Source organism: Pyrus communis, chromosome 17, assembly GCF_963583255.1.
Source record: "Pyrus communis chromosome 17, drPyrComm1.1, whole genome shotgun sequence".
In the NCBI taxonomy this organism is placed as follows: Eukaryota; Viridiplantae; Streptophyta; class Magnoliopsida; order Rosales; family Rosaceae; genus Pyrus; species Pyrus communis.
Window position 1 is genome coordinate 40739 of NC_084819.1, and position 18406 is coordinate 59144.

An 18406-nucleotide genomic window follows, 5' to 3' on the forward strand; every position below is an offset into this window, starting at 1 on the left:
ACATGATTCATTTTGACTGATGATGAAAAAGACCATAGATGCACGTTTTGATAAAGTAAGGGATCAATGGTCATAAAATTTTAGTTGAGTGACCATTATTCCTATTGGACTAAAATTAAAGAGTTATTGCTACAATTTTCTGTTACATAAAGTCTAATTTATAAGCATTTTCTTTAGGTTTACTCAGTACCCACGTGCTACAGCTTAGGGATGCCACGCAAGCATATAGCACCGGTGAGAAATTTAAGTGGCTTTTGTCTTCTTTTAAGAAACATAAAGGTTGTAAGTACAATAACAAGATGTAAAAAATAAATAAATAAATAAATAAGGGTTTTTAACCAAAACGGTTTCTGAGATTTGGATAACATTTCACGTTGATTCTTGAGATTGAAAATCAATAGAAATGGTCACTAAGATTGTGCACTATCCATTATGTTGGTCCTTCAGTTAAAAACTCTGTTAAGTGTCCCGAAGCTTTTGGCCGGAAGTTTAGGCAATTTTCAAAGCTTTGTAACTCAATCGTTTTTTAACCAAATTTGACCCATAATATATCAAAATGAAGATGGGAAAGTGTAGAACAAGACTATACCATTTGTAAGCCCAATGGTTGCTGAACATGGCCGAAAAATAGTCTGAAAGGTGACTGGTATGTGAGAAAACTGGAGAACTCTGTTTTTTTTTTTTTTTTTTTTTTTAACTTTAAACGTTCATAACTTCTTCAATACTCAACGAAATCGAGTGCTTCAAAAACAAAAATCATACTTCTCAACGAGACAAAGAGAATGGTACATTTCTCGACGGCTAATTCATCGTGGTTTGGCCAGAAAACAGCTCGAAAGTGGCTAACTCGAGACCATCACAGCCACTTTCGAGCCATTTTCAGGCCAAACCACGATGATTTAGTCATCGAGAAAGGTACCATTCTCATCTTCTCGTTGACAAGTATGATTTTCGTTTTCGAATTACTCGATTTCGTTGAGTATTGAAGAAATTATGAACGTTTAAAGTTCACCCAGTTTTCGGCGAGTTTTCCAGTTTTTCCACGGACCAGTCACCTTTCAAGCTATTTTCCCACCATCTCCGGCAACCATTGGGCTTCCTAATAGGTATAATCTTGTTCTACACTTTCCTTTCTTCATTTTGATATATTATGGGTCAAATTTGGTTAAGAAACGATTGAGTTACGAAGTTTTGAAAATTGCCCAAACTTTCAGCCAAGAGTTCCGGGATATTTAACGAAGTTTTTAAAGGAAGGACCAAAATAATGGATGGTGGACAATCTCAGGGACCATTTCTATTGATTTTCAATCTCAGGGATCAAAGTGATGTGTTATGCAAATCTCAAAGAACATTTTAGTTAAAAAGCCAAATAAAAAACTGAAAACCAAATGGCTAGCCTCCGTCCTCAGCTCGTCATGGGATTGATACACTTTCTAGCCAATGCAATTACATGAACAAACAAGATTTTAACTAAAATTCCCAATCCCTTTTTGGCTTATGTAGGTATGGGCAAAAAACACTGCCTTGTCATACCACATGGAAGCGGACATGGCAAAAACAACAAAACAAATCATACGGAGGCACTAATTTTGAAGAATATGTACATGACAACGATGCTGTAAGCTAAATTCAAACATGACTTTTTAGCGAAAATGGTCCATGAGATTTGCATAACACATCATTTTGGTCCCTAAGATTGAAAATCAATAGAAATGGTCCCTAAGATTGTCCACCATCTATTATTTTAGTCATTCCGTTAAGTGTCCAGGAGCTCTTGGCCGAAAGTTTGGGCAATTTTCAAAGCTTCGTAACTCAATCGTTTCTTAACTAAATTCGACCCATAATATATCAAAATGAAGATAAGAAAGTGTAGAACAAGATTATATCTATTAGAAAGCACAATGGTTGCCGAAGATGGCAGGAAAATAGTCTGAAAAGTGACTGGTCCAAGGAAAAACTGGAAAACTTGCCGAAAACTGGGTAAACTTTAAACATTCATAACTTCTTCAATACTCAACAAAATCGAGTGCTTCAAAAATGAAAATCATACTTGTCAACGAGACGAAGAGAATGGTACCTTTCTCAAAGACTAAATCACCGTGGTTTGGCCAGAAAACGGCTCAAAAGTGGCTATCATGGTCTCGAGTTAGCCACTTTCGAGCCGTTTTCTGGCCAAATCACGACGAATTAGTCGTCAAGAAAGGTACAATTCTCTTTGTCTCGTTGAGAAGTATGATTTTCATTTTTTGAAGCACTCAATTTCGTTGAGTATTGAAGAAGTTATAAACGTTTAAAGTTTACCTAGTTTCCGACGAGTTTTCCAGTTTCCTGCGGACCAGTCACCTTTTAAGCTATTTTCCGACCAGCTTCGACAACCATTAGGCTTCCAAATAGGTATAATTTTGTTCTACAATTTCCTATCTTCATTTTGATATATTATAGGTCGAATTTGATTAAAAAACGATTGAGTTACGAAACTTTGAAAATTGCCCAAACTTCCGGCCAAGAGCTCCAGGATACTTAACGAAGTTTTTAACGGAATGACCAAAATAATGGACAGTGTACAATCTCAGGAACCATTTCTATTGATTTTCAATCTCAGGAAGAAAAGTGACGTGTTATGCAAATCTCAGAGATCATTTTGACTAAAAAGCCCTCAAACATACAAAAGAAAATCATAAGCCTAGGCACAGCAAAACTTTAGCCATACAAGAAACAGACTCGTTGACAAACCTCACTTGTTGATAGCTTCTGTTAATACACTTAGTTGCTTATGTTAGTGTGACAGGCTGTGCTTCTTGTAATTATCATTTAATCAATGGATTGAAATCTTCAGTCTCTCTACATTTTCTCAGCATCCAAACAGATGCACAGTTTTCTTCACTAGCAAGTGACATGAGTAACCGCTGTGCTTGTACTGCTCCTAGCCACAACTTACAACTCAACCAGTGCCTCTGGTGGTTCTTCTTCGGGAATCTGGGGAGAAAGAACAAATTACACCATATATCATGCTTTGAAATAATCAGCAGTAACAGCCATGTATACTTGTTGCATTAACGGGTCCGGAATTAGGTGTAGCTATATCACAAACTCAAGCGGTATTTACTTGAAGCATGATTCTCCCCCGTACATTATTTTTCATGAGTGAGCGGTTCAGATTAAACGGGTCTTTTGACGCTTAGGAAAGCAAAGCACTTTACTCTAATGGTGCTACTAGTAATTCGATTTTCTGGGTAAAAGTGGAGGCCAACATCCCAAAACAAACAAATGGAGGTCTTCTAATAGGAGGAGACTATCCTTTTAACTTCACTATCTTTTTTTTTTTTTTTAGCTTAAGCATCAAAGAACCTTCATTATAATTTTTCAACGTGGACAATTAAGGCTACTATCCAATCTTCATAAGGCTCTGCTTGGAAATACATTATATATTAACAAATGTCACAGCATGATATGAGGAAAAAAAAAGAGAAGGGGTGGCGAAGAAGATAGATATTAACAAGATTAAGCATATTAAATGCACCATATTAACAAGATTAAGCATATTAAATGCACCACGGTGCAGATGATACTCTAATATTAAATGTCAAGTCTCAACTTTTTACTTTTTAAATCCATGTATCTAAAGTAGAGAAAATATGAGCTTATTTTTACCTCTCCAGGACTCCATATCTTTTTCAGCCAAATACTTGTATTCCCAGAAATCTTCTCCGTTTGCATGTTAGTTCTGTAAGATTGACAAAAAAGCGGGATATGAATATAACCAAAAGCAGACATCACTGAAACAGACGATACAAGAGACCCAAAACACAGAATGGTGGAATTTAAAAGACAAGAAACATATATGTCTAAGGATATATTTAAAAAAGAGAAACATAAATGAAATGAATAATAAAGTACTTATACAGGCTGGCTCAAGTGTGGACTCTGAGCGTTCAAACACTCACTGGGTTATCGCACCACATTGCGGGATAAGATAAATGAAAAGTCCAAGCAGCAATCAAGTAAGAAAGAGATGGTTGAGTGCGGGAAATGATATAACATACACGAACAAATAAGACTCCTTTACAAAAGATACATGATAGAGCAAACTTTTTTTCTTCTGTTAACATAACTTACACGAACTCAACTTCTGATGTTGATTGTCCAACAATGGGTGACTGGCCAGTTGTTGCACTAGGAATTTGTGACACTGCTAAAGTAGCAAATGGGTTGGTTTGAGGTCTTATGATACCAGTGTTGATGAATCCTGTATTTGAGGGAAAACCATTTCCATGTGTAGCGGCAGGTAATTGGCTGCCAACTGAAGTCACCGTCTTAAAGTTAGAAGAAACCGTTAAGGAACTGCAAATGGTAATGGTATTACAGAATTGAAGAAAAAAAACTCTTACCAACACTAACAGAAGGAAAATTGTTTGTTCCCACACCACTCGGAGTCGGGGAAGAATTAGGAAAAGGATTCAGCTGTTGAAAACCATTATTTGATGGTGCAGATGGCCTGAGAAAGAATTTCGCTACACATTTATACAGCCCAGCAGAAATCATCGGAGCAGGATTACAACAACTAACTAGTGAAGTGAGACTTGCCTTGGTCCAAAACCCGTGTTCAGGGATGTGCCTAATTGGGTAAAGCTTGAGACTGAAGGAGCAACACTATTTTGAGCAGTCTGCAAGAATCCATTTGGACTAGCTGATGGCGAAGGGTTTTGGCTGGCAAGGGTAGAGTTTGGTAAAGCTGTGCAAGGCTTGCAAAGATTCTCAAACTCAAGCAACTTGGTATTGAGTAAACTTCTCTCTCTTTCAACCTGTACAGAATGTATTTAATTAGCAGCCCACAGAAGACAGCAAGGTTTTTATTTTTTATTTTTTTAGTTCAATCAAAAGAACAGCAAGAGTAGTTAATTAGAATGTTGTTTCCTATTCCCAATTACTTTGAACAGCGTCATTAGAACAATTTTCACATTGAGCAGCAGTGCAGAAGTCAGGACTTAGCTTCTAGTTCTGTGAAAAAAGATAATCCTACTAAAATTCGAAAACTAAGTCCCATCAAGTATTGTTTTTCATGACACTGATCCTTCGCCTGGTATTAAATTACAAGACTAAACTTAAAATTCTATTTTCTCAAAACTAATTGCAAGAATAAATAACCACCATAAAGGAGCAGCAGTAACCACGTCTCAATACATATATACTTTTAATCACAAATGTTTCACTAGGCTTTCATTCTCAGTCCTTTTACTAGGCTTTCATTCTTGAGCCAAAAGTTAATGGAAAATTCAAATTTATGAAAATTGAATAATAACCAATTTGTGATTGCAGTTTGGAAACGAAACCAGAAAAGCCAAAAAACACAAAGAATAAATAGATAAAATTATGTTTTCCCTTTTTCTGTCCTGGAAACATAAAGCAAAAGAGTTGGATCATACTCCCCACAAGGAGTCAATATTGTATGCAAATGAGAGAGAAATGAAAAAAAGGAAGCCAATTCACTGTAGGTCTAAGCATATCGTTTACATTTATCTTATTATTAAAGAGGCTAGAGGTACAACTGTATAAGACTCTTCGCCTTTTATTACACTAGCCTGTAACTTTTTGATTATTTCCTTGGTATCTCTTTCCTTAAATGCAGTCTGAAGCATACCTTTAAATATTGATTAGGTTACAAAATTGAGCTATTCCTTTCAAATTGTGGGAGGCAAGCATCAGGCAACATTCATTGACACACAAACATAACCATAGAAAATATATGATCATGGTATTACAGAACCAATTGTCTTATATCTTTGATATAATACAGAAATGGATCTAAATGCAATATGTCAGACTATCTTACTATTGACTGCAAATTCAACCCGCGGTTGGCATCATCGTATGCTGCTGCCCTCAATTCTTCGTAACTAATATCACCAGCAATGTCACAAGGAGAACTGCAAACAATTGGATTATACTTGGTGGACAGTTGGATTGGCCAATTAATCTTAATCATTTCACAAAAAATGACTAAAAGTTCTACTGCAGGGATCTGGTGGTAGACTGAAGAGTAAGTTCATACAGATTAATATAATTTATGCCTAGTAAATTCTTACATATAAGAAATTATACGCTGAAAATAAAACATAGAGAAAATACGACTCTTTCTTTTTCTCTTATCGATTTTCTCATCATGACAAACCCAGAACTCAAGTTTGAGTAACTGTGGATAAGACTTGTTTAGTAAATCAGACATGCTCAAGTTTTTTTTATCGGTGGTTAATCAAAACATACTTTTTCCAGTGACCATAGCATGTAAGCTTCCAAAGTGGTCTCTCATGCTTAAAATCGTCAACAATTATACTTCTGCATGACGTGGGATCTGTGCACCTTCAGATACAAGGATTCATAAGTGGTCAGATACGTTATTTAAGTGTAACAGGGAAGATAAAAAGTGGCAGCGCAAAGGTAGTAGCACTGCACAGAGACATGCACGTAAATCGTCAATCAATAACTTACGTATGATTTGTTGCCTGGGCCTGCTTATCAGATTTCTGTGATGATGGGGCAGCAGCTGCAGTTGCGGAGGAGAAACGAGACCACTTGTTTTCAAAAGGCTGGTCAAAGGCAGATCGATTAACCATAGCAATAAGCATAATACTATGAAAAATCTTTAATAGCATTAAGAAATGTGTGGATAGCTAGGATGTTATCCAAAGAAAATTTGAAAGCCAACATCAGCAGTAACCACAAGAATAGTAATTGTTTAGTACAATTAACTTGTTAGCTTTCAGAAAATTTAAAAGAAATCTTGTCACTTGTCATTCTCATTCTCAATAAGGAGTAGGGACAGTTACAACTTAAATAAGAAAAGACTAAAGATGTATGAAGGGAAAAAACCTTATTCTGGCTCTGTTTGGGACCAAAATCAGCAGCCCCTTTTGTCTGAGAATTGTTTTGAACCCCAAAACCATAAGGGTTGGACTTTCGCTCTTGGTCGGAGCCAAATCCAAAGAGATTGGACTTGTGCTGTTGGTCGGAGCCAAATCCAAAGGGATTGGACTTGTGCTGTTGCTGAACCACATGAAGATATTTGCACCTATCTCCAAACTGACAGCTGAATGGAAAAACAAACACATCTTACACTTTGGTGGTCAAATACAGAGCTAGTGCTTGAGTGAACAACTCTGCAATGAAAGGGAAGCAAAACTGAAGGAAAAATATTAAAAATGCACAAAAGCATGTCCAAAAGAGAAGTTTGAAAAGATGAGAAGAGCATCAGAAGAGCAAGTGGCATCTATTAGACGATTCGCACATTGTTTGGAAAGTGCAGTATGTAAACAGATTGGAAACCATTTCCTTAAGGCAGTTTTCATGGATAAAGTTGTACTTGTGTCAACGGATACGATATGGTATAACCAATTGGGTTGGGTTGCCCGACGTGGAGGAGGAGAGCCGAGTGTCTCCACTCGATCCTGGTGCTGATGCTAAGGGAGAGTGTTAACATTTTCTTTCCTTTTCTCGTAAGCATTGTAAGTGGAAAAAAATCATCATATCCTAATAAATTAATAGAGGAAAAGTAACATAAGACCTAACCAGTGCTCCAGTGCATATGCTCAAGAAGCAAGCAATAGGCAAGGCGAAGCATGAATGAATGAACGAACGAATCACCAATTAGTTAGTCATAATTATTTTTTGAGCTGCTCGCCTGCCTAGGGATCAGGTAGGTTCAAGAATGATTTCTGATTTCTTTTCTACTAGAAAGTAAAATTAAGTTGATATTTGCGGCAATCAACAAAAAAATTCAACATAAGAGATGAGCAACCGACTTACTTGCCGCGCTGAAAGAATTTGCAGGGTTCTCTCTTTACAGGCATCCCTCCCTCCCTCCCTCACTCTTCCTGCACTGCCCAATGACAATTTCCAAAAGGATGTCCAAGGTCGCTGAACCAACCAACACAGCAGAAGCAACCCTTACCCTTTTTTTCTTTCTTCGGTTAATTTTGGGTTCCTCATCCTTCCTGCCTCCTGCGTAAATTAAATTAAATTGACAGAGAAAAGAGAGAGAAATTTGGGCCAACTCAATGTTGGGCCTTTGGATGGCGTTGAACTGGGCTTGTGGGCCGAAAGATAGGAATAGGAAACAGCTAGGGTTCCCTTCGATTTGTATCGTATTACTACTGGCACTGGCGCTGGCAGATAGAAGGGAAAACTACAGAGGAAGAAGGAGACGTTGTCAGTAGACCGAGGAGTTAATTGATATCCAAAACAAAATTCATGTATAGAAGAAGAACAAGTGAATCTGAACCCAATAGTTTGCAAAACAACAAGGAAGAGGAAACAGAAACAGATGGAGATGGAGGAGGAAAGATGTGGATTCGGATACATGTTGGGGGATTGGGAGGTACTGTGACGGAGGTGGACCTGCGTCGGATGTTCTCTGGCGGAGGAACCGTGGAGGGAGTGGACATCGTCAGAACCAAAGGTCGCAGCTTCGCCTACGTCGACTTCCTCCCTTCCGACGACAAGTCCCTCTCCAAGCTCTTCTCGACGGTTGCTCTCTTTCTCTTATTTTTTTTGGTCAAATTTCTCGTAATTCTTTATTTTATTTTTTGGGTAAATTCCAATAAATTATCATGAAAATTGTGTTGTAGTAATAACTATTGTGTAAATTACATACAAAATTACAGTACAATGGGTGCGCGTGGAAGGGAGGGAAGCTGAGGCTCCAAAAGGCTAAAGAAGATTATCCTGTTCGCTTGCAACGCGAATGGGATGAAGATGCTGCTCGACTTGCTGCTGCTCCTCCTCCTCCAGATGATGCTCCAGATGATGCACATGATATTAAACATTCACTATCACACTCAACCAACACCAGCAGCAACAACGCGAAGCAACTTCGGATTTTCTTCCCTGCACTAAGAACCGTAAGTGAAGAAGCACCACACACCTTCCTTCCTTCCTTTGTATTTATTTGTCTATTTTAAACCAACAACATCATCTCATTCGTTCCTTCGTTTATTCATTAATTTGTGATATTGTCCTCCTGCGTACTTGTGTTTTTGCATAAATATAGGTGAAAGCTTTGCCCTTTACTGGAACTGGCAAACACAAATACAGCTTCCAGCGTCTTCAAACTCCTTCTCTCCCTGTCCATTTCTGCGACTGTGAAGAGCATTATGTCCCCGTCCCTTCTCAACCTACTACTACAAAACCCAATCAAACTCAATCCGACAAGTTATTATGTGATAATGGGATCAATGAGCAAGAGCTTAATATAATGACTAAAGTCATGGACAAGCTATTCCAAACTCAAAATGAAACAAATGTCGATCATGATGGTACTCATCAACAACCCCATCAACTGCATCTTGCAGCTACTACTCCCCCTGACGAAGACAACCTTATCATCAACGTTGTCTCCAGCAACCAGGAAAAAGTCGAAAAACTATCAGAATTTCAGGTATATTCCTTAATCTTGAATTTTCTCTGAGACTCAAGTTTGCTTCTGTGCTCATGCACACAATGTCTACAGCTTTCTAGCACCATCACATCTCTCTTTTTTCTATATCTGGTAACTAGGAATTTAAATCCACTGAAACACAAGCTCTGAAAGGGAAAAGATCGTCACCAAGTGAAGCGCAGATAAATATTAATGAACCTCCTAAGAAAAAGAGGAAATCCCTGCCCGGTGATTACAACCATCAAAAGGAATTGGAGGCAGCTCTTTCTGGCAGCAAGAAGAATTTGCCAACCCAGTCAAAAGTTTCAGGAAAATTCTTTGGAGCACAACCAGATCAACCAGAATTAGGTCAGCAACAGGTTTCTTGGTCTCAGAAGTCTTCTTGGAGACAACTTGTCAGTCATAGGGGAAGCAGTTCATTCAGCGTTTCACATGTACTGACCAGGATTGCTCCATCTGCTGACCAAGTTGAAACAAAATCTGGTAGTTCAGAAGTGTCCCTTTCTGATAGCGAAAACCAGGATTTGGAAAGCAATGGAAACTCGGAAGACCAGCCCAGTGAGATGGAACTGGTGGAACCTACCAAGTCAGTTGTAGTTTCAAATAAGTCATCGGGTAGAGGTGCTTCTTCCACTGACCAAGTTGAACCAAAATCTGTTAGTTTAGAAGTGCTCCTATCGGATAGCGAAAACCAGGATTTGGAAAGCAATGAAAACTTGGAAGACCAGCCCAGTGATATGGAACTGGTGGAACCTCAACCTACCAAGTCAATTGGAATTTCAAATGAGTTTTCAGGTAGACGTCCTTCTTCCGCTGACCAGGTTGAACCAAAATCTGGTAGTCCAGAAGTGCCCCTTTCTGATAGTGAAAGCCAGGATCCAGAAAGCAATGAAAACTTGGAAGACCAGCCCAGTGATATGGAACTGGTGGAACCTCAACCTACCAAGTCAGTTGTAGTTTCAAATAAGTTGTCGGGTAGAGGTTCTTCATGGCGCCGTCAATCCTCATGGACACAGTTAGTTAATGATAATACTGACAGTTCATTCAGCATAAAACAAATTGTGCCAGGTATCTCTTCTGAGCAGCAGGTCCTTCCAAACCCCAAAGGTGCTGATCCTGTGAGCTCCACTGACGGCAAGCTTATGGAGATGGTAAAACAAGATAATGACAAGGGCAGGTCTTGTTTAGGAATTGGAAGAGAAGACAGTGTGTTACTAGGTAGTCTAGAAGATACTATAGTAGACAACGATGGTGCTTATGATCCAGATGATATAACACCAAAGCAAGCATCTGCGGCAAATATTGAGATAGGTGAAACTTGCTCATTTATGAGGACTGCTTCTTCGTTGAAGGAATGGGCGAAAATCAAAGTTGCTCTAAGTGGATCGTTGAAAAAAAAGAATGTTGAGAATTAGGCGGCCGTTATTGAAGTAATAGAAGCTTTTGCAACTGATGGCATCAAGTCCTGTTCTGAGATGATACCTCTTTCGAACGTATATTAGCTTTGCCTTGGATCAGTCCCTGCAGAGTCCGAACCAGAGTTGGAGCTGCTTTTGCATCCGTCACATCTGTCGTTGTTACAGCTTTCTTCTGCAAGAGATTTGGTTAACAGGGAATTATGCAATTTGTTAGGGGCTTTGTATTTTTGTTTTTTTAGAAACTTTTTCAGTATGTTGGTGCTCGAATCGGCCAACTTGCTTTTCAGTTAGAAATGGATATTGGGTTGCATTAGGATCAGACCTTCTGAAACCCCGGGGCGATCCAATCGCTTTTATCTCTTTGAGACTGAAAGCTGCAAAGAGGTCATGCTGGTATCGTGTCTGATTTGAATTGAGTTTTCTGTTTTGAAAGCAAAATTTTAATTCCTAAACCTAGCAATGCATTGTAGTCCTTAGCTTAGTTTCGCAGCGTCATCCGCAGCTGCATCGCCCGGTATCAACACTGTAACAGTTGTTTACAGAGTGGATTCCATTTACGACATTGGTGCACAAACGGTGGAAGTAAATGGAGTATGACATTCATCGTTTTTCAATGTGAGGCCACAATTTAGCACGGAAACCCATAAACTTATCTTAGTAGTGGGCAAGTCATTGGTATAGGCCTTAGTAAGGAATGGACTACAAAATATAGACGAGTAATTATAAATACATCGTATAGTGTATACCAATATAAAGGCATGTACAAATGATTTGTAAGCTTATATACTACATTTATTCTCACATTTTGTAATTCATTCCGTACTAACTTAGCCTCAATCCCTTTTGAAAAGTTCTCACCCAAACATAGTCCAAAGGTTCGGCCAGAACAAACGTACCAACGATATAATGAGCTAAAATCAGGAATTTCATTTTCATTTTCATTTCATAAATAGAGGTACACTTCTATAAATTTATCCCAGCTGACGGTAGTAATCCCTAACATGTTGGGCAGGGATAAGTCCCTTCATGATTTCAATTTTATTGCTTCAACATACCTTGACAAGTTATTCCATCAATTCTAATCCTAAGCACCCAGGAAAGCGATCTACATGAAACGGGTTAACCACCACTTGACGTTCCAATCCAATAATACATTACCATATGGAAAAAAAGCCTTGCATGTGCCAATGCATTATTGGATGGGGAACACCACAACATGACGGTGAACCCTTAAGTCCACATTAAAGAGTTACTCTACATAGCTTGACATGAGAATGTCACCTATTTAAGAAATTGAGAGTTGTCCTACACTTCAATAAGAAAAAATGCTATCCCAATCTTTTTGAAAGAACATATTTTCATAAATATTTTTAAACATAAAAATTAGTATCTCTTAAAATCAAATTGAGCATTTTACACTAAAATCCACAATTTAAAACACAACGAACAGATGTTCAGAGTCACAGTTGATGCTTACTAGTGCATAATTCAATACACTCACCGAGTCCACTTGTAAACAAACATAACGGTGTTAAAAGTTCTAACCCTTGATGGAAAAAACTTTTGCCTCCATCTCAACTCTTCATTACATGCATTGGAAATAATAGTTTCCAGTTAAATATGAAATCAAAGTACAGATAAGAACCTTGGTTATTGCCCTTAACAGAACTGAAGCTGCCACTCTTCTAAATTTCTTTGAGTTCCTGTTCAAATTGAAGCAATTTCTCACGAACAGGCTGCAAAAATAGCTTCAAATCCTGGCTAACACGTAACTTATCTTCATGTAGAAGATCCTTCTCTTCACTCAATTTCACCTCCATCTACATTTTACAATTAAACAAAACAACAAAAAAAAAAGGACTGCAAATCGTTAGCCGATGCTTTGTAGAGAAAATTAATGGCTTATATAAATACAAGTTAAATATCAGAACCACATTGTGCGTTATGACAATTCAATGAGTACGGACATCTTACGGTTAATTGAAATATTCACAATGTCATCTAGCTGACTGCAGCAATGTTTACATATTACTGACTAAAAACACATCAAGCCCCAATTTAAAGTAAACAACAAACAACTTAAACTACCTTTCAGTTTCCTCTTACACGACAAATGGAGTTTGGATTCTTTGGAATATGTAGGACCAACAATAACTTTCATATTGGGAGGGAGAAGGAGACCCCTGAAAAATCTTGCTTTCTGTCTTACGGTAATCAGGTTTATAGGGACTAGGCTCACCTAGATCCCGACATGTATCCCTCAAAGTTAGGAAAACTAAAGATGGCAATGGATATTTTGTAATCCAGTAATTGCTTACTGCAGAGATTTTCCAGTGCAGGAAACAATGTTGGAAACTTTAAGCCGATAAATCATTTGCTTCTAAAACGTTTTGGTCCTTGGGAAATCGAAAAATAACCCCCAAAAGAATCAGCGAGACTGCAGAATCAAGGTTCAAGATTTTTCTCGAAAAAAATCCCTTCACAATGGTAGCAATTCAATGGGAAAGTCAAGCCTTCCTCAACTCGAAAAATCTTCCATAAAGCAAAAAATTCTGAGCTCACGAAGGACTCACCCAACCAAACATATATTCCCCCAGTATAGACATCCATAAACCAAGTCCTAATCCTCTGCTGGATTACCCAAGGGAAACTCTACAACCTCACCTATCAGACACTTTTTCCAAATCTATAAAAATCAGATGCAAATTCTTTTTCATATCTCTATATCTTTCCATCAATCTTCATAAAAGATAGATTGCCTCCATGTTTAAGCACCTTGGCATGACTAATTAACTTTATACTCCTATAGTTCAAGCAATTTTGTACGTCACCCCTATTCTTGTAGATAGGCACCAAAATGCTTTTTCGCCACTCATTTGACATTTTCTTCATTTTCAAATCTTATTGAAAAGGTTTGTGAGCCATGTTATACCCATCTCTCCCAATACATTCCACACTTCCATCAGTATATCATTTGGGCCCACTGTTTTTCTATACTTTATCTTTTTCAAAACTACCACCACATTTTCTTTCCTAATTCGGCTGTAGGAGTCATTTCTACTCTTCTGAGTTACTCAACTCCCCAAAAGTACTCCTTTTGTGTCCTTCATTAACAAACACTACGAGAATATACTAAGGTGATAATTCATAGTGTCACAACACAATAGTGAACAAAAGTCTAACACTTCCTCCTAGGGGCATTTTGGTCATTTCAAACTTTTAGGTGCGTTTGTTACACAGGACTATCTCGGACTGGACTAACTTTAGGGACTAAGTTGGACTGGCTTAGAACAGACTACGCTGGACTAACTAAGTGAGGCGTTTGGTGTAGTATCAAACTACAAGCAGGATAATAAAAGTAATTTTTTTCTTCTTTTTTTTTCCTTGTTCTATAATCCGGACTGGCTTCAAACAGACTATGCTGGACTAACTAAGTGAGGCCGTATAGTATCGGACTATAAGCAGGATAATAAAAGTAATTCTTCTCTTTTTTTTCCTGTTCTATAACCCTCTCCCTCTCCCTCCCCCTCCCCCTCCCCCTCCGCCAAACCCAATCTCCCTCCTCTCACAAATCAAAATCATAAATCCCAATTTCACATGTTTCTCACAAATCACAAAACACAAATACCAAATTTCACAACTTGCTCCCTAATTTCACAATCGAAATCGCCGCTAGGTCTGTCGTAATCAGGACGGTGAAGCTCCCAAATTTACAGTTTCAGCTACGCTCAACTTCTTTCCCACCACCGATATGGACCCCAAATGGTACTTGGGCATTTGGTACACTCTGATTCCGATCCCAACTAGAGTCTGGGTCGCGCACAAACACGGAGATCAGCGTCGAGCTTCTGATGGTAGTCTAGTGGTTGTGGTTGAGCAAGACAAAGAGAGAGGGAGATAGTGGTGATTGTCTGATGGTGTTATCTCGTTGGAGAGAAGACAGGGGGCAAAGAGGGGCGGAATAGGAGAGAGGACAGAGAACAAAGAGGGGACGCTAGCAAGAGAGTAGAGACTAAGCCAAGATCTTAGCTAGCCCCATGGTCTTTCAAGGACTCTTGCTAAGAACCTCTAGCGACACCCTTAGTCTAGGCTAGTCCCGCCTAATCTCATTAATGTTTGTCCCGCACAGTAACAAACACGGGACTAGACTAATAGTTAGTCCAGTAAGAGTTAGTGAGGGTAAACAAACGCCCCCTTAGAGATTAAAATATTCTAATTTCGGGGACGGTTCATAATAGTGACGAATGTGGTGGCAGAAACTGTGGTGGTGGCAACGGCAGTGGTGATGTAATGTTAGTGGTTGGTAGTGACGGCCACTTTGTTCTCCAATGGAGAAAATCTATGTAGAAGGATAAAGAAGGTCATTTTTAAAATGAGGGCCTTACATGAATTAAAAACATTCATTAAAGGCTTAGCTCTGCTTTTTATAAAAGCAGCTTTTAAAAGCAATTTGCGGGCTACTTTTATAAGCTGTTGTCTGGAGGTCATGAGTCATGACTTTAAATATAAGCAAGATATTTATTTTAACCGAACAATTTTTTATTGTTTAACTTTAAATTGAAGCAGCTTTAAAAAAAAAAAGGCAATGCCAAACGAGTTCATTTGGATGAAAAGAAAAAAATGAATCTTAGATGATTACTGGAGGCAAGGGAGGAGGACTTTAGTGTATGGTAGCTTTTTAGTCATTTTCTGGGCATCTATTTCAGTTGCTTAACTTACTTTTAAGGATGTAAGTCTTCCATCCACTTCATCTGATAGGAAGTCATCTGTTAGAGAGTCTGTCGATTATACTTCAAGAGTGGACTCCTTGACCATCAATATTGACATATGAATTTGTGATTTAATAGAAACATTAGGGTCTGTTTGGTATTCTACTTAAATCCAACTTTTTAAACTCAAAAACAATTTTCAAGTTTTAGACCTTAAAAACTTGTTTGGTATGACTATTTTCAAAAACTAAACTCAAGACTAACTCAAAAATATAGTCTATTCTCTAAAAACATAAAAAGTGAGTTTTTAGAATTTTTAAACTTAAACTCCCTTCTTTTCTCTCCCTCCTTCCCTCTCACTCCAAATCTCTCTCTCTCTCTCTCTCTCTCTCTCTCTCTCTTTTCTTCTTTCTCCCTCCTCTTTTTTATTTTTTACCTTTTTCGTCTCTCCTCCAATCCCCTCTCTTCATTCTCTCCGTTCTTTCTCTCACTCATCTTCTCGTCCAATCCTCTCTTCTTCCTCTTTCCTGCAATCATCTCTTACTTTACTTTCTTTCCTCCTCTCTCCTCTTTCTCCCTCTCCTGCGACCCCTTCTTTTTAGATCTCTTTGTCTAGTTTGAGTCTCGCAAACCAATTAAGTGTTTGAGTCTTAAAGAAAATTATTTTCAAGAAATGTTTTGAGAAATGATAAAAAATTTCAAATAGGATACTAAACAGGTCCTTTAATATTTGTTAAATTTAAACCATCTACACATAATTGCATGATGAGATCGACAAGGCACATAAAAAGACTGTTAAAGCAAAACCATATTAAATAAAAACATTTAAGTCTCTATTGTCTATCATATCTTCCCAATTTACTTTTTCGTAGAATTGAACATGATTATCATATACCTGCAAGTCATCTAGCTCCCCAAACGAGAACTCTGGGATATCTATCTGGCCCTTAATCATCTTTTTCTCCTCCTCAATTACCCACTCCCCTGATTTCATGACAATACAGATTAAACATATTGAAATAGGAATAGAAACAATTCTAGAATGCAGAAAATTATTACCTTTGACTTTCAAGGTTAGTTCATAGGTGTAGCCAACACGTTTCTTGTTTCGCACCGTCACCAAGAATGCCTGATCATTCACTAACGGTCGCAATGAGTCTATTGCCGTATCACCAAATCAACAAGAAAAGAACCCTATTCACAACTAAAGAAGAATAGATTCAAAGACAGATGTAATATGATTGAGGCTTGGGCGTTACACAATGGAACCTAAGAGTTGCTCCTCTATGATCATGATTAGGGTTTTGGCAATTTTTCTACGAAAAACTTACACACATTGGTGTGGATGAAGTTGAAACTTCACTAATTAAGCAGCTAAGTAAACTATTCTACAAAACGTCTGTGGGAGAGAAGATATGGGGACATTCATCAGCAAAGAGATGAACATTGGTATAAAGCTTGAATTGGACTACAGTCATACGACAAGGGGGAAGAGTATGACGAGACACACTACTTCATCCTAGGTCAGTTAAGAAAAGTTTGGTCCATTCATTCCGCATTGTTTTATTCATTAAGTTTGAATTTTTCCTACACTAAAGTATCACACCAATCAATCAAACTTCTCAAATATGGAAGAGAGAAAGCATTGGGCAACAAAAAGATTAAGAACTCACATCTCCTACACATTTAGAGACATGTGATATTTCTGCTATACCACCTGAGAACTCCAAGGAACCCACCGATGCAATCAACTCCTGCAATAAAGAGAGGGATGCAAAAAGGAAACTGTACACCGCAATCGCCGGAGAAAAATGGGATCGTACAATCAGCAGGGAAAGAAGAGAACAAACCTTTATTCTATCGGTTGCCCATTTATTCACATTCTTCTCCTCCCAAGTTCCAGCCTGGACAAATCAGTCCCAATCACTCAATCTTCACCCAAATTATATATTATTAATCTATATACTTAGAAGAAGAAAAAACTAGAATTTTTTTGTACCCGATTCCAGAGAGAACCGAGGTTGGAAGGGTGGGACTGGGCGGAGGTAATGTCCTGAGGTGAGAGCTTTCGAGGAACTGGCAGAGGCGCCGCATCCTCCGTCACTTGCCTCACCCAATAGGTGTACGACGCTCCCTGCTGCTCTTCTTCTTTCCTGTTCTCCGACGAAGACGGCGGCGACAATGCTCCTTCGCCCTCCATCCTATCCTTCCTTGTTATTATCCTTAATCTTATTCTACTAGGAAATTAATTTTATTAATCAGAGGGCGGAGGGCGGAGGGCAAAGGGCAGAGACTCAGAGTGGTGGAGGTAGGAAGGAGCGACGGTCGACGACAACAGGGATAGGAAGCTCTTATTGGGGTTGGGGTTTAGGGTGAAACTGAAACACACACTACATTTATATACCAGTTATATGCCCACACGCTATATTTGTCTATTATTTGTTATAAAAATATTTATATCACTTTACTTTTTTTTCTTTCCTTTTCGATTTCTACCCGATTGACCGACAAAAACACAACTATATTATTTTTAAAATAATTTCTGTTTTCTTTGAGCTTTCTTTTAATTTCGTTAATGATTAATTAAAACAAAACAACACAACAAGGGATAACTTGATATAGATTCAATTTTGTGAGCCATTAGTAGGATTAGTCCACTTCATTGAAATAGGTCCAATAATTGAGATTCCATGTATGTTTATTTGTGGTTTGTACCATATTTATCCATTAGGCTTACGAATTGTAGTAAATACACAAAATTTCTTAATTATGAGATAATTTGTGGTTTAACTAATCACTTAATTGTAGGATTAGTTATAGCCATATAATCACCTCAACCCCCAGTCCGT

At 38.2% G+C, this 18406-nt stretch overlaps 3 protein-coding genes across 3 annotated transcripts; 1 reads left to right on the forward strand and 2 right to left on the reverse strand.

Moving 5' to 3' along the window:
* Nucleotides 1–2553: 2553 nt before the first annotated feature.
* Nucleotides 2554–7872, reverse strand: LOC137722747 (zinc finger CCCH domain-containing protein 16). Its single transcript, XM_068461825.1, has 10 exons — nt 7801–7872; nt 6868–7084; nt 6487–6584; nt 6262–6357; nt 5831–5924; nt 4585–4802; nt 4389–4495; nt 4117–4300; nt 3652–3724; nt 2554–2976 (listed from the first exon to the last, which is right to left on the reverse strand). The coding sequence occupies exons 1-10, from the start codon at nt 7842–7844 to the stop codon at nt 2935–2937; spliced, it is 1173 nt and encodes a 390-aa protein (XP_068317926.1). The 5' UTR covers nt 7845–7872; the 3' UTR covers nt 2554–2934.
* A 281-nt stretch (nt 7873–8153) lies between these two features.
* Nucleotides 8154–11304, forward strand: LOC137722476 (protein REPRESSOR OF SILENCING 3). Its single transcript, XM_068461484.1, has 4 exons — nt 8154–8520; nt 8658–8894; nt 9044–9430; nt 9550–11304. The coding sequence occupies exons 1-4, from the start codon at nt 8245–8247 to the stop codon at nt 10843–10845; spliced, it is 2196 nt and encodes a 731-aa protein (XP_068317585.1). The 5' UTR covers nt 8154–8244; the 3' UTR covers nt 10846–11304.
* Nucleotides 11305–12215: 911 nt separating this feature from the next.
* LOC137723602 (uncharacterized) lies at nt 12216–17929 on the reverse strand. Its single transcript, XM_068462800.1, has 6 exons — nt 17557–17929; nt 17408–17461; nt 17231–17311; nt 16617–16686; nt 16453–16541; nt 12216–12668 (listed from the first exon to the last, which is right to left on the reverse strand). Exons 1-6 carry the CDS (start codon nt 17755–17757, stop codon nt 12534–12536), a joined length of 630 nt encoding a protein of 209 aa, XP_068318901.1. The 5' UTR covers nt 17758–17929; the 3' UTR covers nt 12216–12533.
* Between the last annotated feature and the right edge of the window lie 477 nt (nt 17930–18406).